General features: G+C 34.3%; 1 protein-coding gene across 10 annotated transcripts in view; it reads right to left on the minus strand.

Moving 5' to 3' along the window:
• Positions 1 to 27,924, minus strand: part of PTPRM (protein tyrosine phosphatase receptor type M) — a 1,039,589-nt gene that overhangs the window by 377,076 nt on the left and 634,589 nt on the right. For 6 of the 10 annotated variants that reach the window (XM_043975661.1, XM_043975656.1, XM_043975655.1 and 3 more), the window contains exon 14: positions 25,093 to 25,167. The exons of the other annotated variants lie outside the window; for them this stretch is intronic. In XM_043975661.1, the coding sequence (XP_043831596.1) occupies positions 25,093 to 25,167 (75 nt within the window). The remainder of the gene's footprint in view (positions 1 to 25,092; positions 25,168 to 27,924) is intronic. 10 annotated transcript variants of the gene reach the window in all.

Raw genomic sequence — 27,924 nt, forward strand, 5'->3', positions numbered from 1 at the left:
ATGAAGTAGAATTTAAAATGCACTTATATGTTTTATACAGGTATTGTTATATACATTTTAGAGATGAAAACATAGAGGCTCAGAGAAATCAAATAAGTTGTCTATTGTCACTGGCTGAGTGGTAGATGTGATTTTAAGACCAGTTTTCTTCTCCATCTCCAGATGGAAAACTCTCTTCCTTTGTGAAAATATGGATTATGGATCACATTTGCCCATCTCTATTTATATTACAACCCTTCCATTCATTCCTTAAGGATCACTGATATGCATTTAACAATCACATCTGAAATTTATTTTAGTACCCTGAAGTATACCTTCTTTAGACTTGGGCAAGTGAATTCTTTTTTTTTTCTTTTTCTTTTTTTAAAATATCAATATCATATTTTATTTTAAAAACACTGTATTTTACAAATTTATTTATTATTTAGAAAGTATTTGTTGAGAATTTATTTTTTGTATTTATTAAAAAGAGTGAGGGGCAACTAGATGGTGCAGTGGATAGAGCACCAGCCCTGGATTCAGGAGTACCTGAGTTCAAATCCCACCTCACACACTTAACACTTACTAGCTGTGTGACCCTGGGCAAGTCACTTAACCCCAATCGCCTCACCAAAAAAAAAAAGAGTGTTTTATTCTACATATGTTTATAAATCCCTTTAATTTCTGGGAAAATAGAAAATAGCTGGATTCTCATATCTGCTTCTGCATTTAGTCTGTTTGATATGTTGTTTTGGTTGAAGTATTTTTTTTTGTTTGTTTTGTGGGGCAATGAGGGTTAAGTGACTTGCCCAGGTTCACATAGCTAGTAAGTGTCAAGGGTCTGAGGCTGGATTTGAACTCAGGTCCTCCTGAATCCAGGGCCAGTTCTTTATCCACTGTGCCACCTACCTGCCACTTGGTTGAAGTATCTTAAGAAAATCTGGCCTCACATAGATATGTAATTGGAAGAGAGAGGAGTATTTTGGGCAAGTGAATTCACTGAGAGGAGCTAAGTATTCTCTTACCATCTCATTTAATTTGGTTGTCAAATAATTCCATATTCATCATTTTGTTCTATCATTTTAACCCTGAAGTTCAGTCTCTTTAATACAAGAAAACGCTATCTCTAATCAGAGATATTTATCCTTCAACCAATGTATTTTTCTTCTGCCTCTCAATTCTAATATTGGTTTATCATCTCCTGACAATAATTTTAATAGTATAATCTTCACACTTTTACTACTTTCATGCCTAATCATGCATCAGAGAAGTCCTGGATTTTTAAAGATTGTATTAATAGGCGCAAGTTTTGGCAAGTCCTGTCTAAATGGAAACACAATAAACATAAGCATAGAAATAGACCATGCACCCACTATAGAACCATTTATCCACCAAAATTGAGAGTTTCAAGGTGTAGAGTGAAGTGAGCAGAACCAAGAAAACATTTTGTAAAGAGACAGCAATATTGTTTGATGAAGAACTGTGAATGACAACTATTCTCAGCAATACAATTATCTAAGACAACCCCAAAGGACCAATGATGAAGCATACTATCCACCTCCAAAGAAAAAAATGATATTGATTGAACACAGACTGAAGAATGCTATTTTTCACTTTCTTTCATTTTTTCTTTTATTCAAGTTTTCTTATACAAAATGACTAATATGGTAATGTTTTACATAATTGTGCGTGTGTAACCCACATCTGATTGCTTACCACCTTGGGGAAGAAGGAGGGGAGGGAGGGAAAGAGGGATAAAATTTGGAACTCAAAACTATAAAGAAAAATGTTTATTATATAAAAAAGAAAACCCAATGTACAGTAACAGCATGTTATGGTCCATGACATCACTAAGAGTGAGACATGACTGAACAAGAACAAAAAACCCCAAAATTTCAAAGGCTAAAAAATAAAGAGAGAAATCAGGTGATTTTTTTTTCTGCACACATAAACAAATAAAGACCATATCTAAGGCTGGAAGGCATTGTATTCTACATTAGTAAGAATACTAATATCATTGAAGTTACAGATCTTTTGAAGTACCAAAAAATTTGCATTAACATCTCATTTATTTTTTCTCTCTGTATAGCACCCCTACCCATTCCTTCTTAATAAACCCTTGATTCTTCTTTTTATAGCACATATCCCTTTCAGTTTACATTAAGCTCTTTACAGAAGTGTACACACAGGGGGAATCAGAGAGAAAATGGGGAATGGGAACTCTGAGACTAATGAATTCTATTATTTTTCCTTTCTATATTAATCTCCAAATATCCCAGGTAAAGTTGGGTAAGGTGACATACATTTGTTGCAATTTACAAGTAGTCTTAGCTTATCAGAATATCATTGCTAAAAAAAACATGTACAAAAATCATTCATTTGAGCAAAGAGGGAATTGTATAAATAGTAGCCCCACTGAGTATGGTAGATGATGACAGGAAAACAAATGGGACTTTCCATAAAACATATGCCAGATTGCAAGACTGGCCGATGTATTCAGTGAACAAACTTGTATCAGTAATAAAATGCAGAGGAGAAATCAGCAGAAGGAATAACTATTGATGGTTTAAAGTTATAATCTCCGTTTTCAAAAATAGTGAAGTATATATCAATGATATGAAAGTTAAATAGGTACACACCAGGGAGACAAGAAAGGCTTACCTATCAACAGCCAGAAAACTGGTGAAAACTCAACCATTATGCAATTATTAAGTGGATATCAATCTTTTTTTCATAAGTATATTTTATTAGAGAAGTCTTTAAATCATTGAACACTGATGCCCACTATTGCGACTATTGTTCATTATTGTACTAGAAATGGTACTATAGCAAAAAAAAAAAAAGGAACTGAAGGAATTAAAATAGGCAATGAGGAAACTATCACTCTTTGCAGAAGATATGATTATATAGTAAGAGAATCCTAGAAAATCAACTAAAAAGCTGAAATAATGAACAATTTTAGCAAAGTTGTAGGATATAAAATAAATCCACAGAAAAAAATAGCATTTCTATAAAATCCATCAGCAAGAGATAGAAAAAAATTCATTTGAAATAACTTCAGAGAATCTAAAATAATTGAGAGTCTACCTGCCAAGGCAAACCTAAGAATTATATGATCAAAATTATAAAATACTTCTTACACAAATAAAGTCAGATCCAAACAATTGAAGAAATATTAATTGCTCATGGGTGGGATAAAATGTAATAAAAATGATGATTCTGCCTAAATTAATTAATTTATTTAGTGTCAAACCAATTAAACTACCAAAAACTATTTTATAGAACTAGGAAAAATGATAAAATTCATCTGAGAGAACAAAGATCAAGAATATCAAGGGTATCAATGAAAAAAAAAAGTTAAGGGGGGTAAATTAGTAGTACCAGATCTCAAACTGTATTACAAAGTGGTAATTATCAAAACAATCTGCTACTGACTAAGAAATAGAATGGTGGATCCATACAACAGATTAGGTACACAATACACAGTAATAAATGATCATAGTAATCTAGGGTTTGATAAGTGTAAAGATTCAAGCTTTTTGGACAAGAAATCAGCATTTGACAAAAACTGCTGGGAAAACTAGAAAGCAGTTTCACACAAAGTAGGTATAGCCCAGCATCTCAACTGTATACCAAGATAAAATAAAAATGGGCATATTATTTAAACATACAGGGTGATACTATAAGCAAATTAAGGGAACGTGAAATATTTTATCTGTCAAGATCTAAGGATAAGGGAAGAATTTGTTACCAAATAAGAAATATGGAATATAAATATGGAATACAATATGGAATAGAAAATAAAAATATTATTACCTGAAATTAGAAAGGTTTTGCACAAACAAAACAAATGCACCCAAGATTAGAAGGTAAGAAGAAAACTGGGAAATAAACTTTGACAGCAAGTTTCTCTGATAAAGGCCTCATTTCTCAAATATATGGAGAACTGAGTCAAAGATAAGAAAATGAATCATTTCTCAGTTGATAAATGGCCAAAGGATATGTATGAACAGGCAATTTTCAGAAGAAGAAATCAAAGCTCTCTATAATCATATGAAAAAAAATATTCTAAATCACTAATGATCAGAGAAACACAAATTCAAACACTGAGGTACCCCCTTACCTCACACATATCTGATTGGCTAATGTGAAAGAAAAGGAAAATGATTAATATAGCAAAAATGTACTATTGGTGGAGTTGTGAAATGATCCAATTACTCTGGAGAACAATTTTGAACTATGCCCAAAGAGTTACAAAACTGTGCATATCCTTTGACCAAGCAATAACATTATTTTTTCTATATTCCAAAGAGATAAAAGAGAAAGGAGAAGGACCTCGATGTACAAAAATATTTATAGTAATTCTTCTTGTGGTGGCAAAATTATTGGAAATTGAGAGGAAGCCCATTAATTGTATGAACAAGTTGTGATATATAATTGTGATGGAATGGTATTGTGCTATAAGAAATGATGAGCAAGATGGTTTCAGAAAAAAAAAAACACTAGCAAGACATATTAACTGACACAATGTTAAGTGTGCAGAACCAGGAGAACATTGTATATTGTAACAGCAATATTGTAAGGATGATCAACTGTGAATGACTTAGCTATTCTCAGCAGTACAAACATCCAACACAATTCTGAAAGCCCTTAGGATGAAAAATGCTATCCACCTCCAGAATGATGGTGTCTAAATGCAAACTGAAGCATATTTTTCTTTTATTTTTCCTGGGAGTTTTTTTTTGGGGGGGGGGCAATCTGTGTTTTACAACATGGCTAATAATTGTTTGCCTTTTCAAGGAGGGGTTAGGGGAAAGAATGAATTTGGAACTCAAAACTTAAAACATGTTAAAAGTTGTTATTATATGTAATTAAAAAGTATATATAAAATTTCTAAGTATCATTCAACACTTCTGATGAAGGTTATTTCACTTTTTACCTAAAACTTACCACTAATTTCAATGCTTTGGCTTTAGATTTGTTGGGAAATAAATTAATGCTGAAAAGTAATAATGTGTTTTTTTTAAAGGGGCTATAGATCTCTTAATCTTGTATGTCAGCCACAGACCTATTTCCTATATTCTTTCCCACCCAGCAAAATAAGGGAATAGATCTATAATGCTACTATAGATAAAAACCCTGAACATAAGCCAACACACAAGTGATGTCATACTGAAAAGATCAAAAACATATAAAGCAAACACATTAAAGAAGTGATAAAGTGGCAAAAACAATATAATACAATCATGGATTCATAAAATATTAGAGCTAGAAGGGCCCTTTAGATGACCTAGCCCAATTCCCTGACTTTGTAGATGAAAACATGAAAATCCATAAGTTAACTTAACTTTGCTTGAATTTGAACCTAGATCTGACTTCTAGTACATGTACACTTGTCCTCCTAGAATGGGAATACACAAAGTTGGACCAGATTATCTTGAGCATACACATAAAACAAATAACTTGAAGGAAAAAATCTGGAGGTCCAGATAAAAAAAAAATTGGCATGATGAGTATATAAGTTTTGGTCACAGGCTGCAGAGTAGATAAATTATATTATTAAGATATACTGTTTGATAATTTACTTTCATGAGAAGAAAAACATATCCAAGATCAAGGTAGGGGTGCTCAATGGATAACCTTTATTAATTCCATGGAGGATATCAGCCTTATTTTCAATGGATATTGCTAGGAGAAAGTAATTTACTCTTCCAAATAAAAATCACAAGGTAAGACAGACTTGCAGCTAAGTCCTGTTTTTAAGTATGGTCTCTTCTCCCATTACCCAACCTTTCTTATTCTGTGTTTTCCAGCATCAGGCCCTAGAGTCTAAGAAAAGTTATTACATGAAGAGATTTGCAATCCATTTTGATTGTATTTTATTGCTGTGTGTTTTCATGTTCTCTCTGGAGAAGGTACATTGCTGAAGCCTTGTCAAAAAGAGAGTCAATCGATGTTTAAGCAAGGACACTGAAGAACAAAAGGAACCCAAAGGAACAGTACAATCAAGTCAGTCCAGGATTTTACTCAGCATACCAGGCTATTGAGAAGCACAGAATCTCCTGCACAATGCTTTGGGCAACGACTATTTCAAATAAAGCAAACTGTTTGTTTGTTTGTTTGTTTTTTAATTTTAAAAACTCAATCACTTCTTTTTACCATTATAATCAGGGCCACCATTGCCAGTAGCAAGATAATACCTTAGGTTATAGTAATGCTGTTTCCATTCAAAAGACATACAAATGGAAAATGACATCAATTTGGGGGGTTGGGGAGACAAGTATCACTATAGGACTTGACATGATTGAAAATTAATGCTGCAAGTATACTTGAGTACTCCTTGGGACCCATGGCAATCAAAGTGTGAGTATGTGTGTGTGTGTGTGTGTGTATGTATGCACATGTGTGAATCTAATGTCTTACATATAACATGCATCTCATAGCTCATTTGTCAGACCAAATCCATTCATTTTCCTCTAACTTCAATTTATAACATCACAGATCGTCTGTACAGTTCTGAATCAGGAAACAGCCCTGAGTAATTACCTTTCTTTCACCCTTGCAGGTTGCAAATTAACTGGTACTAAACAAAGTAGGTAGGTGCTATTTGACTAATTCTGAAAGCCAATGGTTATGCAGTTAAAATGCCATAGCTGACTAGGACAGAGTTTCAGAGGATTACTGGTCCCTGGCTCCCACATAATGTATAGGAAACTGATGTAACAAGTGCTGAGCATTTAGTAAGGGAGGAGGTATATTATGGTAGAAAAATGTAGAGAAATGAAAGACCAGGAGTAAAGGAGTTTTGAGGTTCAGTCTCTGTTTCTCCACTTTTACCATTCAACATATCTGACATTCAGTCAAAGACATTTGGGCTAGATGATTTTTAAGGTTCCTGGTAGAATTCTATGGCTCTTACATGACTTAGAAAAAAACCCATCAATTTAAAGAAAGGACTAAGGGAGAATAAAAATGATTATAAATTAATTACCCAGTTCCCCAAAATAACAATGACAAAAACAAAATACACTAAAAGTAGCATGGGATATTTTTAATATGACAATATTTTAAAGATGCTGTTTTGGGAGATGAAAGACTTCTTCTACAGTCATGGAGACAAATAATTGCATCAACACTATCAAAGGGATTGTCTTGGCCCACAAAATACCACATTCTGACTAGCAGGTGGACTGTCCCAAGCCTATGGCAGACAACTGGAAAATCAGTTCATTTACCATGAGCTCCACAATAGTAAGAGACACTGGTCTATTTTGGACAATTGCTTAAATGGGGGGAATTATGTCACAGATGGGAATCACATAGGTTTACTGAGATAAGAAGTAGGAAGATGAATGAAAAATCGCTGATCTCAAGTGTATGATCCTGAGAACTGGAGAGGATGAAGAGAGGGATTTGGATCTGCTGATGAAGTAAGATGATGAGAAAATACAGTACTGTTATAGCTGGATGAGATACAATAATCATCCTGTAGTGGGACTTCAGAAACTGCCATGGGCCTTGTGTCCATGATATTGGAATAAACGACTCTGTGTTTTAAAAAAATAAACTGTCACATAACAAAGAGCTACTTTTCAGTATTAGGTGAAACAATAACAGACTGAATCTCTTAATTTTCATTGCAAATGAGACATCTTTATGCACTGTAGTCTTCAAGTAAAGCTATAATATAATATAGATACAATAAGTTTCCATTTGATTCAGTAGGTAGGACAGATGTAAGTATAAGCTCACAAGTATTCCAATATAGAACCAAAGGATAATTTTTTCTTTCAGCTTTCAAATTTTTGTTTCAATTTACAACCTCTACACTGTAATTTCCTTATTGATTCTATTAGTCTGTAAAATTTTCAAAATTTTTCTTCAAAAAATCTTTCCTCTTTTTTCTATATTTTTCTTCCATTCTCATCTTCTAAATAAATGTAAAGTAATTAAATTAAAAAATACTTCATATTTTAATTAAGCATTCCAGAGAATATTGTTACTATAGTCATAAATATTGTCAGACAACTTTAATATTTACAAAGTACATTAATTTTGAAAGGAGGAAAATTAAGAGGATGATTAAATCATGGTTATCCAAAAGTTCCATAGCTGAGCAACATGTTAACTTATGAACCTTCTCTAGATTTTTCCTTAAGTTCAAGGGGTAAACAATTTCAATTTCTTTAGTAAATTAACAAGGTTAAACAGAAAACCTCAAACGTAGGGTCAGACAATGAACAAGTAATTTCATAAGTATGGACTACAGCAATGTACAAAGTACTGTATGGTATGAATAAAAACACATAGTATTAATTATTTTCACCTATTTAGCTTAATACATTATCTACATTGATTTCTATTTTTCTTAATAAGATTTAAAAGAGTCATGATTTCTTTGGTACAACTGCTATTGGTCCTTTGTTCTGGAAGAGGACCAAGGTATCAGGGTAATGTCATGACTTGCAGTGAATTGGATTTAAGTGAGGGAAGACTGTGTAAAGTCACCAGTCTCACTTTCTCCTCCAGAGCCATCTGGGTCCAGTGGCAAGATATACATCAGGATGACTGGAGATGGACCCATATGTTCAAGGCAATTGGGATTAAGTGACTTGCCCAGGGTGCACGAATACGATCACAAGCTGTCAGTTCCTTCTATATTCTTTGTGAGTTGTTATGGTCAAAAAAAGTTCATCATTCCCTTATGGCCAGGCAGTGAATGAATTTAGTAAAGCTACCCCAACCTGTGCAATAGTTACATTGATTGCTTTTACCACACTCAAAGCTTTTCTAGATTGTCTTGTTGAAAATATGTGCCAAAGGCTAATACTTGCTGACCCAACCTTTTTAAAATATAAAATCATCTCTTCCAAGTAAAGTTGAGGCATTGGAATAGGACTTAAAAGACATTATTATTAAGTATTAACATCCATGATATACTAATTAAATCTGAAATCTGAAATTAGACCAACATATTTCATTAAAGAAGGCACAAAAATTATTTCACATGTTAATATGAAATCTTTCAAATATAAATACACTAATGTATGAAAAAAACACATTTAAACTGTTCTTGAACACTGCTTTAACAGTATTTTTATATCTTTTACCCAAAGCAAAGCTTGTTCATTTTAAATTCAGAAATTTAATTCTGACATTTCCTTTCACACATCTGTAGTACACCACATGAATAAAACTAGAAAAGGCAAATTGGCTATAAAGTTGTTGTCATTTGTGCTTTAAAAAGGAAAAGCTTCAGATCTTAAAGGGAAGGATTATGTAGACGGCAAGTTTTGCTTTCCTTTACTATTTGAGATTTCTGTTGATAGGAATTCAAAGTGGGAACAAATTATTTTTGAGAGAGTAAATGGTTCTTTTGCACAGAAGAAACCAGTGGCACTAGAAGTGGTAAATTTTACATTTCGTATCTTAAAATTTCTCTGGGACTGAAAAATAACTGCATGTTTTTGTTATATTGTTCTGGAAATCAAATATCTGACATTTGACTCAGTATCTCATTCAAAAAACCAAGCAAAAAAGGCTTACCATCTCCCTTGGCATTTCTGTATCCTCTCACCATTTCCTTGTAACTATACTGTTTTATAGATGAAACTGCCACAGCAAAATGACAAATATAACGCATAAAAGAACAAAAAGGGGCAATAAATCACAAGTGACACTAGAGCCCATTAAAATGCATTCAGCTGGTGTTGTAGAAAGTTAAATCCTCCCCCCACCCACCCCACCTTCTCTTTACATTCTTTCTGACTGAACAGGAAATTTCAGAATCATTAACCTTTTTAAGAGATTCTGAAATTCCAATATAACAAGCACAACAAAATTCTCCTTTCATGCAGTTTTGACATGGCCTGCTACCTCCAGTGCTCTACCAGAAGGGATTGCCATGTCATATTTTGAAAGCCAACATTCAGATAGAGCAAAATGGCTGCTGACATTAGTACCATTTGTCCATTACCAATTCCATTGGCATTTAGATAATCTTTATATTTAAAAACTGGTGTAGAGTTTCCTTTTGTGAAACATAATAACAAATTTTTAATTAGAAATAAAAAAGGATTAAGGCAGGTTAGGGAGGGGAATTGTCCTGGAATAACTACACGTGGATTATACAAACACTAGGGGACATTTCACTGAATGAACTGAATAAAATTTATTTTGACATTCTTGTTTAAAACAAAACTACAAGGAAATTATAGCTAAGGGTTGGTCTTCATCAAATACCCAAAGGCAAAAAGAATTATCATTTCATAGGATATTTCATCATCTCACATTTTAATCCTCCTAGGTATTTGCATATTACTTGTAGTTTATGCAACAACATTGGTTGCAGAAGGTGAAGAGGTATAGAGAAATTCTACAAAGAAGCAGGTAAGATCCTTCAAAACAAATCAACATTCACACTGATACTCCATGATTTCAATGAGAAGCTAAGACTAAGTGAGGATAGAGAATAATATATCAGAAAGCATGGGACCCAGAGAAGTTATGAGCACAAAGCTGAAAACTTGTAGGCTACACAGTATCTCCACATGATGAATAATTTCTTTGAGAAGAAACAGTATGTAGGCATAGTGAATAATTCCATAAGAGAGAGAAATTGATTACATTTTTTTTTTGGTGAGGCAATTGGGGTTAAGTGACTTGCCCAGGGTCACACAGCTACTAAGTGTTAAGTGTCTGAGGCTGGATTTGAACTCAGGTCCTCCTGAATCCAAGGCCGGTGCTCTATCCACTGCAACACCTAGCTGCCCCGAAATTGATTACATTTTAACAGAAAGGAAAAGACTTGTTATTGATGTGGCAAGTCATTGCTCAGTCCACCTGTCAATGTATAGTCAGAAAACTTGAACGCACATGAGAATTAGAAAAAAAAAGTCAAAATAATATAATAATTTAGAAAGGCTATGGTTGCAATTGAAACAAATGGGTAACAAACAGCAGAAATTACAATAATAAACAATTAAAATAATTTTATACTGAAGGTTAACCTATATAATTCAATGGCTATAGGGGCAGCTAGGTGGTGCAGTGGATAGAGCCCTGGCCCTGGAGTCAGGAGGACTTAAGTTCAAATCCGACCTCAGACACTTAACATCTACTAGCTGTGTGACCCTGGGCAAGTCACTTAACCCCAATTGTCTGACATAATAATAATAATAATAATAATAATAATAATAATAATAATAGTAATAATAATAATAATTCAATGGCTATAATAGGAAAAATTTTTTAAAAACTGAAAATATTTTAGTCAGTAATCTCTTGACTAGAGAGAGGAAGAGAGGAAGAGAAGAAGAGAGAGAGAGAGAGAAGAGAGAGCAGCCAAGAGCAACACTGTTTTAGAATAAAAATTCATTAGAAAAGTTTTATGAAGAGAGATGATGTTAGATTTTGAAAAATATTGCCTCATACATCGGAGATACTGTAGTGGGGAATTATTTTTCAAAAAGGTTGGTAAGAGACCTTACTGAGCAAAGTCAACCTGAGGGAATTTTCAAGGATGAAAATGAGAGGGCAACAAACAGGAAAAAAATGGAAAAGATCTGCAAAAATTATTTTTAAAAATCCTAAACACTTTTCACAATGATAAATAAATAAGCTACAACATTTGCACTAATAAGAAACTAGTTAGCAGAAATCTAAACCTGGAGGCAAGGAGAACTGAGTTAAAATTGTGCTACAGACACTTAATTAGCTATGTGATTCTGGGCAAGTCACTTAATTTCTATGTTCCAGTTTCCTCATCTGTAAAATGAGGCTAATAATAGCACTTGCCAACTAGGGTTCTTGTGAAGGTAAAATTAGATAATATCTGTATAGCATTTTGCATATCTTAAAATACTACATAAATACTTGTTATTTAGTTAATTTGTTAAACTCTTACATTGCATTTCTGATTTGCTTATAAAGGCAGAAATGCCACCAAAGTGACCAAAGAAAAGAAGCTAGATTGGAATAAGTGCACATTATGGATATGACATGATTGTGAAGGCACTGAAAGATTGGTTTATAAGGTATCAGAAGGAGAAGATAGCACATGTAAGAAAGACAAAAGAAAACAAAAAAAATATCCCCAAACCTCGTTAAGATAGAGAACATCAACATCTACTAACTATTCTCTCATCCATATAAACATTTTTGAGAACCATCTGCACATACATAAGGGTATCCCAGATGACACTATTAATTAGGAGAACACAAGGCTTTCACAAGTAGTGTGGAATTGACTGAAAAAAATAGAGAGATAACACAAATTCTACTATACTTATTGCCTGTTGATTATTTTTTTAAAAAGTTTGTTAGAATCAAAAGCTGCTTTCAACACTCTCTTCCAGCAAAGTATATTCCATAAATATATCAAAATCATTTAACTTGTTAAAAGATTATCTTGATCAGTGGCTCTCTGATCATAAACATAAGGTCAGGTATAAAACTAGGAGATACAGTCTTTACATGAATGTTTGCCATTGTGATCAGGGATATCCAACAGAAAGTTTGAGTTGAAAAGGGAATTGCTTATGGATGATGAAGTCCTTTAAATTTTCTTACTTGTGAATGACATTGTATTGGTTGTATTAAGACCAGGAACATTTCAGAGTCTATTAGAAGAGATATGTAACTACTCAAAAGAGTTGGGCCTCACCAACCATACAGGAAAAGACCCATGTATGAAAAATGCTTATTGTTGACTCATCAGTCCAGTTGGATGGATATCCTATAAAGTCTGTCTATCGGCATGTATATCTAGCACAGTACAATAGTGAATAAGATGAGTTCAGAGTTAAACAAGGCAAAAGAGAGGCCCAGCATGGATGTGCTAGGACTGCAATCTATAACAAGCAATACACTTAGAAGAAGAACAAGAGTGGAAGATGTAATTAAGAAAATGAATTCTAGAAAATGTAGATGGGCTGCACACAGGATGCAGGAGAAGGCAAGTGGACAGTCCAAATGTTCCATTGTTATCATCACAATGTAACGATAATGCAAAAAAGGCTTTCAGTATGTTGGATGGACCTTTTGTAGCAAACTAATGGGATCATATGGACAAGAGTCATATATGAGTGGTGGACATAGTAAATTGCAATGAGATCATAGCTGCATTTAAGTAAGGATTATACAAATTATTTTGCTAAAGAATTAGGAGGCAATTCGGTGGCTGGGAAATAAGTGTCCCTGATGATTACACTATTTTGAATTAACCAATTTGTAATTTAAATGTAGTTTTTACTGATCTGAATTTGTATACAAAGAACTCTAAAAGATATTTAACTTTATTTTGATAGTTTTATGAAGTTTCTTCAGATGCCAAAGCAAGTTATATGCAAATCAAAGGTGCCCAACCAGTCTCTGGATAATTAGCTCTTTTGTCATAATACAGGCTATACAATTTAGTGTAAAATGGATTTTTTAAACTATTTCATGACACCACATTTGTTTTTATTACAAATTGTGCTAGCTATTTCTATGATTTCTTAATACTAGTAATGTTTAACTCTTTATATACCTCCAACTGGATTACTGTATAAGCTTTCTAAGGACAGTGAACTTGTTTCATGTTCCTTTGCATCTCTTTCAGGACCACATCAGGGGGACAGCAGTTCCGCACTAAATATTGACTAACTAAATATCCTAACTTGTAAAGTACAGTGACATGTTTATGTTTTCACTAGGTCATTGTACTTTGCTATAAAGTTAATTATTTCAGGTATGGAAAAAAAATGAACTCAATTCACTACACAGTCTTTTGTATAACATTTGACTTACATGTGTCCTCTGAAGAGGGACAAAAAAGGCTGCACCATGGGGCACTTCTGATTTATATAATACCTTCCCTGACCCTACTATGTGACTTTTTGTTTACTCAAATAGCATTTCTCCATACCACCATCTCATACTACTACTGATGGCCAGAAAAAGAGATCATCTATTCAGTGGAGAAATGAGTTCTCCCTAATAATTAGAACTTAAATTGGAAAATCATCACTTACACATTTGAGTGACTGTTGTTAGATGCCAACTAATTCAATGATTACATTTTTAAAAAATTCTAATCTTAATTTTAAAATATTTTAATTTAAATTGTTAAGTTAAAATTTTTTATCCTTCCCTTTTTTCCTCCATGCCTGAGATTAAGCAATCAGATATATGTTACACATGTATAATTATGTAAAACATTTCCATATTAGTCCTTTCATATGAGGATTCAAATACAAGAAAAGAAATTTAAAAATAACATGCTTCAGTCTGTATTCAAATAACATCGGTTCTTTCTCTGCAGGCAGATATTATGATTCATCGTTAGTTCTTTGGGATTGTTTTTGCTTATTGTATTGGTAAGATAGTTGTCATTCACAGTTCTTCATTGAACAATATTGCTGTTACTGTATACAGTGTTCTCCTGGTTCTGTTCAAATCACTATGCACTAGTTCATGTAAATCTTCCCATGTTTTTTCTGAAATCATCTTGATTATCATTTCTTATAGCAGAATAATATTCCATTGTAACAATTTACCATAGCTTGTTAAGCCATTTTCAATTGATGGACATCCTTTTGATTTCCAATACTTAACCACCACAAAAAGAATTGCTATAAATATTTAAAAAAAATATATGTCCTTCCTCCCCCACCCCACCTCTTTTTATATCTTTGGGATATAGACCTATCAGTGATATTGCTGGATCAAAGGGTATACAGAATTTTATAGCCCTTTGTACATAGTTCCATGTTCATCTCAAGCATGGTTGGATCAGTTCACAACTCCACCAACAGGGCATTAGTGTCCCTAGTTTTCCCACATCCCCTCCAAGTTACAACATTTTCCTTTTTTTTTTTTAATAATATTAACTTATTTGATAGGTATGAGGTACTTCGCAGTTGTTTTAATTTGCATTTCTCTAAGCAATAGTGATTTAGAGCTTTTTCATATGACTACAGATATCTTTGATTTGTCTGAAAATTGCCTGTTCATATATTTTGACCATTTATCAATTGGGGAATGACTTGTAATTTTTATAAATCTGAATCAATTCTCTATATGTTTGAGAAATGTAGCCTTTATCAGAGGTACTCCTTGCAAAGAATTTCCCCATTTTCTGCTTTTCTTAAAATTTTGATTGCATTAGTTTTGTTTGTGCAAAAACTTTTATAGAATCAAAATTATCTGTTTTACATTTTGTAATGCTCTTTTTTGGTCCAAAATTCTTTCTCTATATCCTTTTTGGTCCTACATTCTTCCCTTTATTTATAAATCTGACATTTAACTATTCCATGATTTCTTAATTTGCTTATGATAACACCCTTTATGTATAAATCATACACTCATTTTGACCTTATCTTGGTATATGGTGTGAGATGTTGGTCTATATCTAGTTTCTGCCATATTGTTTTCTAATTTTCCTGGGAGTTTTTAATTCATAAGCTTGAATTTTGGGGGTTATCATATTCCAGATTACTCTGGTCATTTACTATAATGTCATTTGTACTTTATCTATTCCACTGAAGTACTATTTCTTAGCCAGTTTGTTTCTTAACTAGATTGTCTTGATAATTAATGTTTTATAATATAGCTTGAGATCTGATACAGCTAGACCACCTTCTTTCACATTTTTTCATTGATTACCTTGATATCCTTGAGCTTTTGTTCCTTCAGATGAATTTTATTATTATTTTTTCTAGTTCTATAAAATAATTTCAATAGTTGGCTTGGTATGGCACTGAATCAATGATTATATTTTTTTGTTTGTTTGTTTTTGTAGGGCAATGAGGGTTAAGTGACTTGCCCAGTGTCTGAGGCTGGATTTGAACTCAGGTCCTCCTGAATCCAAGGCCAGTGCTTTATCCACTGCACCACCTAGCTGCCCCTCCAATTATTATATTTTATGCTTAAAGAAACAGCTTTTTAATAAGAAGGAACAAGCATTTCTCCAAGGAAAAATACACAACATACATAAATACAAATATACTTTTCTTTGAAATGTTAAATTTTGTTTGTGTTACCCATAGATTAGTGCCCTTTTTGTTAAAGTTCTAATTTTTATTTCTTTAAAAATAGTATATAGACCTTGCATCCTAAGAAACACTTTATTTATAAACACTTCAGGTCATAGACTAAATCTTTTAAGGTACGTGAGCTAACCCATCTAGTTAATAAAAGTATGTTTACAGGAATTATTCTTCTCAGCATCTGCTTGCAGGCTAGGTTATTAAATAATGAACTAAAACAGCTTAATATACAACAAAGTAGCTGAGACACATTTTTAACTAAGAAAAGTACACTGAGAATGTGTCAATATGTCCAGCATTTTTCATTAAAATATAAAATTTTATAGAAGTCAAAGGAAGACAGTCACAATATCTGATAGTAAATAGTACTTCAGGTTTGTAGGCACTTTATGAATTTATACCCAAAAATAACTCTGTAAAATTACTGCTAATTTCACACAGGTAGGTAGCACCAATTTAAAGATGAGGAAACTGAGAATTGGAAAGATTAAATGACTTTCCCATTGTCACAGAGTGGGTAAGCATAAACAGCAGAATTTGAATATAGGTCTTTCTTTCTTTTTTTCTTTTACTTTCTTTTTTTTTTTTTTTGGCAGGGCAATGAGGGTTAAGTGAGTTGCCAGGATCACACAGCTAGTAAATGTCAAGTGTGTGAGCCGGATTTGAATTCAGGTCCTTCTGAATCTAGGGCCGGAGCTTTATCCACTGAGCCACCTAGCTGCCCTGAATATAGGTTTTTCTAACCCAAAGTTCAGCATTTTCTACTATGCTACAGTGAAGTAAAATTATATTCAATTTGTTGGTTTTGTTAGGTGTAGTTTCTTTTATTGTGAGGAAACATGATGTAGATAAGAACATTATTTAAATAACACACATTTCTCTCACTTTTTCAGGCTAGCTCCAAACTCTAGTTCTATTTTACTAATAAAATATTGGCTATAAGTGCACTACATGGCCTGATTTTTGTGGGTGTCATAGTAGGACCTGCACCCTTGAGCTTTGTTTAAAATAACCACGAAGATCTTTGACTAATTCTTCCAGGCTTAGGTCTAGGAGAGGACAGGTGAAATTCTAGATTCTCAGCGTGGAAAAATTGCAGTGATTTTGTGCATACCTAAACTTTAACTCTTCTCTTCAAAACAAAACAAAACAAAAACCACACACACTTACACAAGCACATAGAAAACAAAACAAAACAAAAAAACAAAACCCTAAAGCATGAAGCAAATGAAAGGTCCTTCTTAATAATAATAACAATTTTAAAAAGTAAAAGAAAAAGACAAAAAGAAAAAAAAATGAACATTCTTTCCTTTCCTTCCCTGAACCCTAGAGTATTTGAATCAAATATTTTCTAAAATGAATAGCCTAGAATATCAAAAGACTAAAGCAATCAGAACCCAATTCCTGTTTCACTGAATTAGAAACTCAGGTCTTGGTTGTCAAGGTCAGTTTACAGGGTACTATGATTTGGGACTTAGCAGGAATCCTCAGAATAAAGTGGCAAAATTCTTATATGCATGGTGTGCTCTTTGGATAAATCAAACAAGTCACACACCCACCACTTAAAATCTGAATATTCAAAAGACTTTAGTTTGGAGGCAGACTAGACACTAGAGAAAGGCCCTATAACCAACCTAGAATTGCACTGTTGTGTACTGAAAGAGTTTAAGTCCGGAGTAACAGAATGGCAGATGGGACTTTCACTCCTGATGAACTCTACTCTACTTACTGACAATCATCATCCATTTTCTGTTTGAAGATAGTTACCAATGGGGTCTTCCTTCAAGCCCAATACTATTAGATGACTCTATTAGTTAGGTATTTAGGATCACAGTATCATAGATTTACATCTGGAAGGGACTTCAGAAGGGAGAAGGGAAGAAGCATTTATTAACCACCTACTATGTGCCAGATATCATGGTAAGGACTTTATAGATATATCATTTGATGCTCACAGCAACCCTTAAGGGCAGGTGTTATTACAACCCCCATTTTAGAATTGAGAAAGCTAAGGCAGACAGAATTTAAGTGATTTGCCCAGGGTCACACATTTTAGTAAGTGTTTGAAGTTGGATTTGAATCCATACCTTCCCTGTCTCCAGTCCCAGGGCTCTATCCATTACTCTACCTACTTAGCCTCAGAGGCCATCTAATTCAATTCTCTGTTGTAAATGAGAATTAAAACTCTGTCATACATTTGCTAGAGCTGGGCTTTTAAAAAATTTTTCCACTCACAGAACATTTTCACCCAAGAAAAGGGTGTTATCCCAGGTATATAAGTATATAAAATAGGCATACAAATCAAACATTTACTGCCAAATTTTTTGCAACCCCTGCAAATTAGTTATGGAATCCCACATGGGGTCACAACCCACAGTTTAAGAAGTTTTGTGCTAGAGTAAGGCAAAACTATATTCTTCTTTTTTTTTTTTTTTTTTTTTTTTTGCGGGGCAATGGGGGTTAAGTGACTTGCCCAGGGTCGCACAGCTAGTAAGTGTTAAGTGTCTGAGGTTGGATTTGAACTCAGGTACTCCTGAATCCAGGGCCAATGCTTTAACCACTGCGCCATCTAGCTGCCCCCTAAAACTATATTATTCTATTTGTAATTTCTCCTGGTTTTTGTCTTCAGGGAGCCAGGTTAATAAGTTCCTTTTCAGCCCTTTAAAACCCCGAAGACAGCAATGTCACATCTTTTTTCTCCCCTTCTCCCTGAAGACATTTCTTTTCCAAGAGAGACATTCCTAATGTTTGGGTTTTTTTGAGGTGATCTCCAGGTCCCTCATCATCCTAGCTATCCTCTCCACATGTTCGATGAGCTTGTTAATGTCTTCCTAAAAAGTAATGTCCAAGAGGGTATATCATACTCTAGATTTGGTCTGGCTAGGACTGAATTACAATAGAGTTGTTACTTCCTCTGTCACAAAGACCACAAAAGTTTAGAGCTGAAAGAGTAGAGATCATTTAATCTAACCCTCTCATTAAACAGATGGGAAAACAAGTCCAGAAAAATGAAATAATTCCCAATATAGCACAGCTAGCAAGTTACAGACCCAGTACTGAAACTTAGATATTTGGATTTCAAGTTGGGTGCTCACATCATGCTAGAGAACTGTACTAGAATGAGAAATTTAGAAGTAGAAAAGGAATTGTTTCGTCAAATTGTCTCATTTATCAGATTAAAAACCTGAAGTTTAGAGAGGTTAAGTCACAAAGAGAGCAAGCAGCAAGGTTGAGATTCAAAGAAGGGTCTCAGACTTCAAACTGAGCACATTTTCTGTAGCATCATGCTATGATTACCAACTGTATCCAGTAGAGAATTTGTAAAAATACATTGGCTCAATTAGAACAAAAGACAAATCTAAAAGTACCTTTCTTTTAGACTCAATTTCCTCATGGCACAGACCCTATTAGCTTTGGAGATGATGCTGAACCAGGGAACAAGTTAGAGCTATAACTATTGGGTGGGTCCCACATATTAAATAACCCGAGAAGTTTTCTTGAGCACATTCTAAACAATGGAACCAGATATAAAGGATCTTGAAACACAATTCTTTGATCACTTCCCATAGTTGCTGTGCTCTCTTAACCTCTCCAGATGATGGTGATACAATATGGTCAAGCACAAGGATGCATGTGTGTTTGTGTGTTTTTTTAAAAATTGGGTTCGTAAAAAGTTTTTCAATGCCAAAACATTTTGGCAATCACATAAACAAAAACTTCATAAAAGCTAAGTATTCATTCTAGCAATTAGTTTTGCAGGGTGGAAGATAGCAAAAATGACAAAATTAGACAATACTAGTGCTAAAAATAAAAATATATATACACACACATATATAATATAATATTTATATATATACATATATGTATACATATACATAATATATATATATTAAAAAACTACTGATAGCTAATACAAATGCAAAGGAAAGCAGAAATAAAATCGCATATTTGGGATCTCTATGTAGAGTAATACCATGACCAAAGTCAGAAAGAATTAATGTGCTAAGAAGTCATTTTGAGTTTGGATTCTGAAGTGTATTGCACCTCTACAATGAACCAGAAGAAAGGATACACAGCATTGTAAACACACCAGCAATTTGGCAGTGATGTATGTTGTTGGTGGGCTTTATCTATTCTACTCAAAAGAGTGTTAAAAATTTGAAAAGACTAATCCATAATACTATATTGTAGGCTCCTAAATAGAATCTAAGCTCCTTGAGAGTAAGAGCCATTTTATTTTTGTCTTAGGATCACCATTGCCTAGGAATCTTAAAAATTCCTTTAGTTTGAGAGTTCTTAATTTTTCGCATGCATCAAGGATCCCTCCAATAATCAGGTGAAGTTTATGGATGCCTTCTCAGAATGTTTTTAAATGTATCACATAAAATGCTAGGGATTACAAAGGAAATGTGTTATATAGAAAATATATTTGAAAATCATGGAGCCCAGTATAAGACACCCCTGTTCTAGTCCAATTCCATTAGTTATAAGTCAAAGAAGCTGAACCCTAGAGTTCAATGGCTTGCCATGATCAAGTTGGTAGTAGGTTTCAGAGGCAGAACTAGAGCTCAGGTTGCAAGACTTCAAATTCAATAGTCTATATTTAGGGCTCTTTCTAATGAATCATGCCATTGAATGAATGAATGAATAAATGTATGAGTTGTGATTTATCATGAAATAGCCTTTCTCCTTGCCAAAGCTAACTTTTCCCCACATTCTAATCACCTTCAGAAGCTTGCCCAATTGAACAGTCTGAACTCTGACCCCACAACATCAGTATCTCTCTTTCCTGCCTCCTTCCCCATTGCTTGCAAATATTCTGAAGGTTTCTCTATCCTTAAAACAACCCTCCAGAAAATCCCTCCAAGCTTCTTATTTGACCTTGCTATAACCAGGATAATATCCCAGTAGTTCTGCTACCCTTCTTTCTTAAACCCCTAGAAGGAGTAGCCCAACTTTACTATATCTATGTCCTTACTACCAATTTTCTCATTAATCCATTTCAATATGGGTTCTGACTCCACCATATTTCAGAAAGTTCATACTTGAACATTCCCAATGACTTCTAAATAGCTAGCTTTTACAGCAAGGTGGGCAAGTATTTTGTCCTCATAAGAAGCCTGGAGGAGGGTTCATAGGTTAGGTTAAGATAGGTTATTGTTATCTCCTTTTTATAGATAAGAAAATTGAGATAGACAGAGGATCAGTGACTTCCCCATGGTAATAGTTAGCAGGTATCTGAAAAGCCAGATTTCAATTCAGGTTTCTTCACTCTACATCTATCTGATGGTCTCTTCTCAATCTTCCTTGAAGCTAAATTTTGTGCAGTATTTAACATCATTGACTTTTCCTTTCAGCTGGAAATCCTTCCCTTATTATTTCTGGTTTACTTCCTCCATGTTGGACCACTCATTTAGTCTCTTTCCTTTCTTCATTCTCCACCTCCCATCCTCAAAGAATGGACATCATATAATACTGTATGTTGGGCCCTCTTCTCTTTTGACACTAGTGGTGACCAAATTAATTTACAATCTTTATCCCTATGCAGAAGACTCCCAAATCTAGATATCAAATCCTTATCTCTCTGTTGGGCTTATATCTTGCTTATCCAACTGGTTGTTGTACATCTTCACATGGAGGTCTCACTGACTCTTGAAACTCAAAATGTCTAAAACATCTCACGAACTTGGCCTTTTTCCTAACTTTTTTATTTTTATGAGAGTAAAAGTCTTCTCAGCCTTACCAAGCTCAAAAATGTGTAGTTTTGACTCTTATCTTCCAGAGCATTTACCAAATAATATTGAATCTATCTATACAATATTCCTCACATTTGTCCCATTTTCTCTCTAGATATAAGTCCACTCTAACAGCCACAATCCCAGTTTAATATCTTACCATATCTTGCTACCCTTCACAAACCTTCCTAAACAAACTTCCTAATGCCCAGGTATGGCCAAGTCACTGAAAAGCTGAAAAACCTTTAGTGATTATCTACTGCTTCTTGTGGGCAACTAAGTGGCATAGTAGGTAAAGTACCAGGCCTGGAGTCAGGAATACTTGGGTTCAAATCCAGCCTCAGACACTTACTAGCTGTGTGACCCTCCACAAGTCACGTCACCTCTTTGTCTCAGTTTCCTCACCTGTAAAATGAGCTGGAGAAGGAAATATCAAACCACTCTAGTACCTTTGTCAAGAAAAACTGAAATGGGTTTTCAAAGAATCAGCCATGATTGAAAAAACAGAACAGCTGCCTCACAGACAGAGGTCCTCCATAATTTGACTACAACCTAATTTGTTTTAGCCTTGCTTAGCGTTATTCTCGTTCATGTATTTTGCCCCCATCCGATGTTCTGTCTCCTGCCTTTGCACAATCACACTGGCTGTTCATCATGTCTGGAATACAGTCCCATCTGCTACATCCCGACCTGTAAAAATCTTCAAGCCTCAGTTCAGGCAATGCCTCGTCTGTGAAGGCATCCCTAATTATTTTCTCCTTACTCCAATTTTCACTTATTTCTCTTAATACATTCTATTCTAGATACTTTTGTGAATTCTATATCTTTCCTAATAGAGAATGATGTCCTTGATGGCAAGAACTATGCTACTTTTCATCTTTGCAGGGAAGTAAGATGGTATATTGAAAAATTAGGTGCTTAGTTAACTATTAGCAGAGGAAACATAGTACCGTTTTTGTACTGGTAGGGAAATAGGAAATCACTAGCCATCACTACCCTGCTACTTTCAGATTTATTTCCCCTCTAAGTATATATGAACAGACCACAACTGATGTACCAGAAATGGAGAAGAGTTGAAAGGCATTTTCTAACACCAAGTCAAGTATACTGAGGTTTGGAGGGTAGTACCAAATATGGAGCAAAGGAGTGCAAAATACTTACTGCTTCAAAATGTCTTTGACTATAGTTTGGGTCTCAATTTCAAAGAGATAGGGAAGCCCTAGGGTTGTGACCTAAGAGTCAATATACTCCTTTACCTACAGGTAAACAAAGCATATAGCAGGTGAAGCCTAGAAGATGGCAGCAGAAAGCAGCATAGGAAACAGCCCAACTCTGGTGGACCAATGAATGGAAACAGAGAGTATAACAACCACAGAGTGGAGTATGATCACCTGAAGCATAAGCTCAGCACCTGCTCAAGAGCAGACATTAGCAGCTCCACAAAGGAACAAGGGGCAAACTAGCAGGGACAAAGAGGGCTTATTCTTGGAGAGAATCCCAGAAACATGAGCTGCCTTAGTTAGATGTATGGTCACTACCATGGACATTCATTGCAAATTTGAATTTCCTTACTCTAAGCTGTTACTCCATAATTCCCCTGAATTTCCTTGTATTCCTTACAGAAGAATAAGCTTCACAGAAGATGTTTATGGTATGTTCCTAGTATTTAAGTTTCATGATTTTTAGCAAAGACTTATTTTCATGTATGATATTTGTTTAAAAACAATAATAGAGGGCAGCTAGGTGGCACAGTGGATAAAGCATTGGCCCTGAATTCAGGAGGACCTGAGTTCAAATGTGGTCTCAGACACTTGACACTTACTAGCTGTGTGACCCTGGGCAAGTCACTTAACCCCAATTGCCACACACACACACAAACCACCAATACTAGAAAATAATGCTTTACAGTAGCAACAACATTCTGTGTTGATCAACTGTGATAGACTTGATTCTTCTCAGCAATACAATGGTACAATATAGTTCCAAAGGACACATGATTGAAAAGACTCTCCAAATCCAGGAAAAAAAAAGAACTGTGGAATATGAATGCTGATTGAACCATACTATTTCTTTTGTTTTTTGGTGCTGTTGTTTTTCTTTTTTGAGGTTTTCCTTTTTGCTCTGATTGTTCTCTTATAATATGACTAATGCAGAAATATGTTTAATGTTATTGTACATATATAACCTATATCAGATTACTTGCTGTCTTGGGGAGAGGCGGGAGGGAGGGAGAGAGAAAAAATTGAAACTAGAAATCTTATAAAAACAAATGTTGAAAACTATCTCTACATGTAACTAGAAAATTAAAAAATACTTTAATAATTAAAAAAGAGAAAATGATGCTTTGGTTATTCAAGTTCATATTTTATGATCATGCCTCTGATTGGTTATAAAAGGACGACAAGCTAAAAAGCTATTGTTCCCTCTTAAAACAGGATATGGAAACTGCTTGGGTACTCATGGCTAGCCACCAGGGCTGTGCCTCTTGGTTATTTTTGGATCTTTAGGCTTAAGATCTCTTTTATGTCTTCCATTCACTCACCTTTGGTTTGAGGAATTCTACCATACATGAATCTACTAGCAATACCTAAATCCCTTCAAGAAATTAGGAATGAACGAGCAGATTTCCCAAGCTGTTTAAGAGGTGACATTCTTCTATCTGAACTGGACCTGAAGCCAATCACCTCTTAAAAACTGTTTTACATTATTCAGTGCATTTGGATTGCAGATGTGCTATTCCTACATAAACATTACATATAGATATAGTTTAAGTGTAAGCTTTCTTTTTCTTTGTGAAGGGACCTATAAATGTTATGATCATTGCTATTCTAATTTTATGCATGTGAAATTCTGTTTCAACAACCCAGGGAGGCTTCATTTGCTAACATTGGTAAAATGAGTTGTTTAAAGTTAACACGTTTGTAAATGGGCATGCAACCTAAACTTGGTATAGTAACAGGATACCTCCTTCACCCTTAAACTACAAAGCTTTGGTATGTTCTTCTGGAAAATGGGGAATACACCTTCATGTACTTGAACTAAAAGTTGTGAATGCTGCAAGTTGAGAATAATTTCATTTCTCTAATACATTAGGCCAGAAGGAATATATCCACAGACAAGGTACACAATGAAAACATGCAGTGGAATTGAACTTTGAATATGCATAGATATACATGTACACATAGAAGAGTGCCAAGCATATGACAGAATTAAGGTACGGGACCAAATCAGAGATCTAAAAATGGAGTAAACAATCCATAAGCAAAGAAGGAGATATGAATGGGGAAACAAAGTTGAAGAAAATGAAAAGGAAATGGGCAAGATGACTCATCTAAACTTGAATGTCTGACCTGTTAGTTGGTCGTCGCCTGCAGCAGGGGCGATGCGAATGTATGGTGTTGTAAGCTGAGTCACGAGTATCGCAGCTAAGGCAAAGGAAGATTCCCAGGTCAGCATGCATGAGGGAAAAAAAAGCCAGACTGAAGCTAGGCTAGCAAGAAGAATTCTTGGTCAATATATCAAGTTGTCTCAATTTCTTTCTAACAACCACAACAAAAAAGAGAAAACATAGGAAGATTTGGTTTTCCCTCACTCTTATTCTTTCATGCAGAGGCTTCTGAGGCCATTAGATTGTTAGTTACCAGTCACTGACTCTGGCTGTGGTTCAGGTAAGACCAATTGAAGGAATTAAAACAAAATACGCATTCATCAGAAATAAGTAGTGGTTCCATCTGATCCTGAATGTGTATTTGTCAAAATTTACTGCTAATTAAAATAAATCAGAGACCTATGATTTAATTTCTTCCACTGGATATAGATGACAATGATTTTGCCTGTGGTCACACAGCTAGGAAGAGTCAGACATGGGAGTTAAACCCAGGTTTTCCTGATTTCAAGTATAGCATTAGAATCACTATGCAGGTTGCCTCCCAATTCAGATTTTTTTTTCTACTCCCCCCCCCTTCTTTTTAGGTTACTAAGATTTGGTTGCCCATATAAGTCAGAATTGTTTTTGGCCTCATAAAATGATCTAAAAATAGAATGCCTCATGAACAAAAAAAAAAACGTGATCTTTACTTCTAGAATTAAATTCTAATCCATCTATAACTTTTCCATTTAGAAATTTCATTTCAACCCCAATGCAAGTTCAAAATTTCCCCAGAAGATTAAGTGCAAGAACACACATAAACTCATTTTTTTTTCTGGTTGCCATTCCCAAAGCTGTAACAGTTAATTGTTGCCTAAGAAAGAATTAGGGTTCCTGGATATGACCTCTTATGTTTCTTGATTTGCCAGCATAGTTCAACAGCTGTCTTTAAGTAGTTAAAGGAGTTGTGACACACATATATTGAAAAAAATGTATACAAATTAAAAGGTCAGATCTAGCATGATGCAGCTGGAAAATGATGCAAAGAAAAATATTGGAAAATTAAGGATAGACTTAGATGAAAGATTACTAATTTACATGGAACAGCCTGGGTGCTATTAGAAATGTGGCAGCGAGTGAGGAAAATAGATCATCCACCATCTGCAGACAATTAAACTCAAAACTGCTGCTGCATAATATTTTGAAATATCCCTCTGCAACATTCAAACAGAGCGTTGCTCCTAGTAGCTGGAATGAAGCAGAGACTGAGTTTAAAACGTTACAATAGTCTTTCACTCATTATTAATGAAAGCATCCCAGTGTTGCTAGAGTTGATTAATAATCTAGCATTTTGATCAGAGAACTGGATCCCTAAAGACATTTGCATGGTCCTTTAAGTATGGAATAAACAAGTTGTAGGACAAGCTGTGCTAAGTAGACTTGAATTTGGAATAGAAACCAGAATTGCTACAAAGTGTCTGCTTTTCAACCTTAGCATTTCTGTGTGTGTGTATGTGTGTGTGTGTGTGTCTAAGTGTGTGTTGATGTACTGTTAGTATGAAGTTAACATTCAAGGCAGCATCTAAAATGCTATTATATTATTGAGATGAATATTTGAAGTATTCTATTTAAAAAAAAAACATTTTGTCTTATTTCACCTAGAAGTAGGTGCACTTGTCTCACATAGACATAGGTAAACAAATTTCAGATCTGCTAAAAGTAACAGCATTTATTTAAAACTTTTGTCACTTCATCTCAACTACTTTTTGCCATTATGGAATTATAATATAAATATCAGCTTGTATTTTTAGGATGGCTCAGTGTTCCACTCCGTAAAACTTTTTGTTTCATAACCCAATGTTGCAAAGAATGTATTCAAGTATTTTAGAAAAGTATTTTTTAAAATCAATCTGAAATACATTAAAAACCTAGAATTTACTATACTTTGGAGGCAAAATTCTGAAATTACAAAGTTGCTCTGAGTACAAACTATTCACTTTTTTTTTTTAGTGAGGCAATTGGGGTTAAGTGACTTGCCCAGGGTCACACAGCTAGTAAGTGTTAAGTGTCTGAGGCCGGATTTGAACTCAGGTCCTTCTGACTCCAGGGCCAGTGCTCTATCCACTGCACCACCTAGCTGCCCCCCAAACTATTCACTTCTGATATTCATGACATATTTTCAATAAGGAGATAGAGAAAATTTAGGATATACTGAATACTAAAATGTCCAAATTCAGTGCTATGATATGTAACTTAATTAGACTTATACTTTATGGAATTAAAGAGATGAAACTTCACTATGAACATATCGAATAGAAATTTATAGTATTTGTTATGTTAGTTCAACTGAGCAAATATTAAAAAATACTTTTATACCTCAGTGATCTTGAGATATCCTAGAGTTTGCTTATTTATACGACAAAGAATATTTTAGCAGATACTCTCATTCTTTTAGCAAGATACTTCTTTGTCCTGGATCCATTCCCAGTGGTATTGTGGAACTAACAAAGTACAGTATTTCTTAGAATGATAGAATAAACAGGAAGATTACATTTTCAAGTGGAAAGTGGAGCTCTAAATAGTCTCAACTTTCACCAAAGTAGGGAAGTTAACTGGTACTTATCAGATCAAGAATGAAAATATTTCCACTGTTTCTTAATGTTTTGCAATATCTTCCATCAAAACATTTGCAAATTACAGCCCATATTTTCCATGGTAACTATCATCAGTGAAAGGTAGGGGAAAGTTGAGATGCAAAACTTGCAAGTTTTGATGATGCGAGTGCATTAAATGTTATTCTTTGGAAGTTTAACCT

This window comes from Dromiciops gliroides, chromosome 1 (genome assembly GCF_019393635.1).
Source record: "Dromiciops gliroides isolate mDroGli1 chromosome 1, mDroGli1.pri, whole genome shotgun sequence".
Taxonomy (NCBI): Eukaryota; Metazoa; Chordata; class Mammalia; order Microbiotheria; family Microbiotheriidae; genus Dromiciops; species Dromiciops gliroides.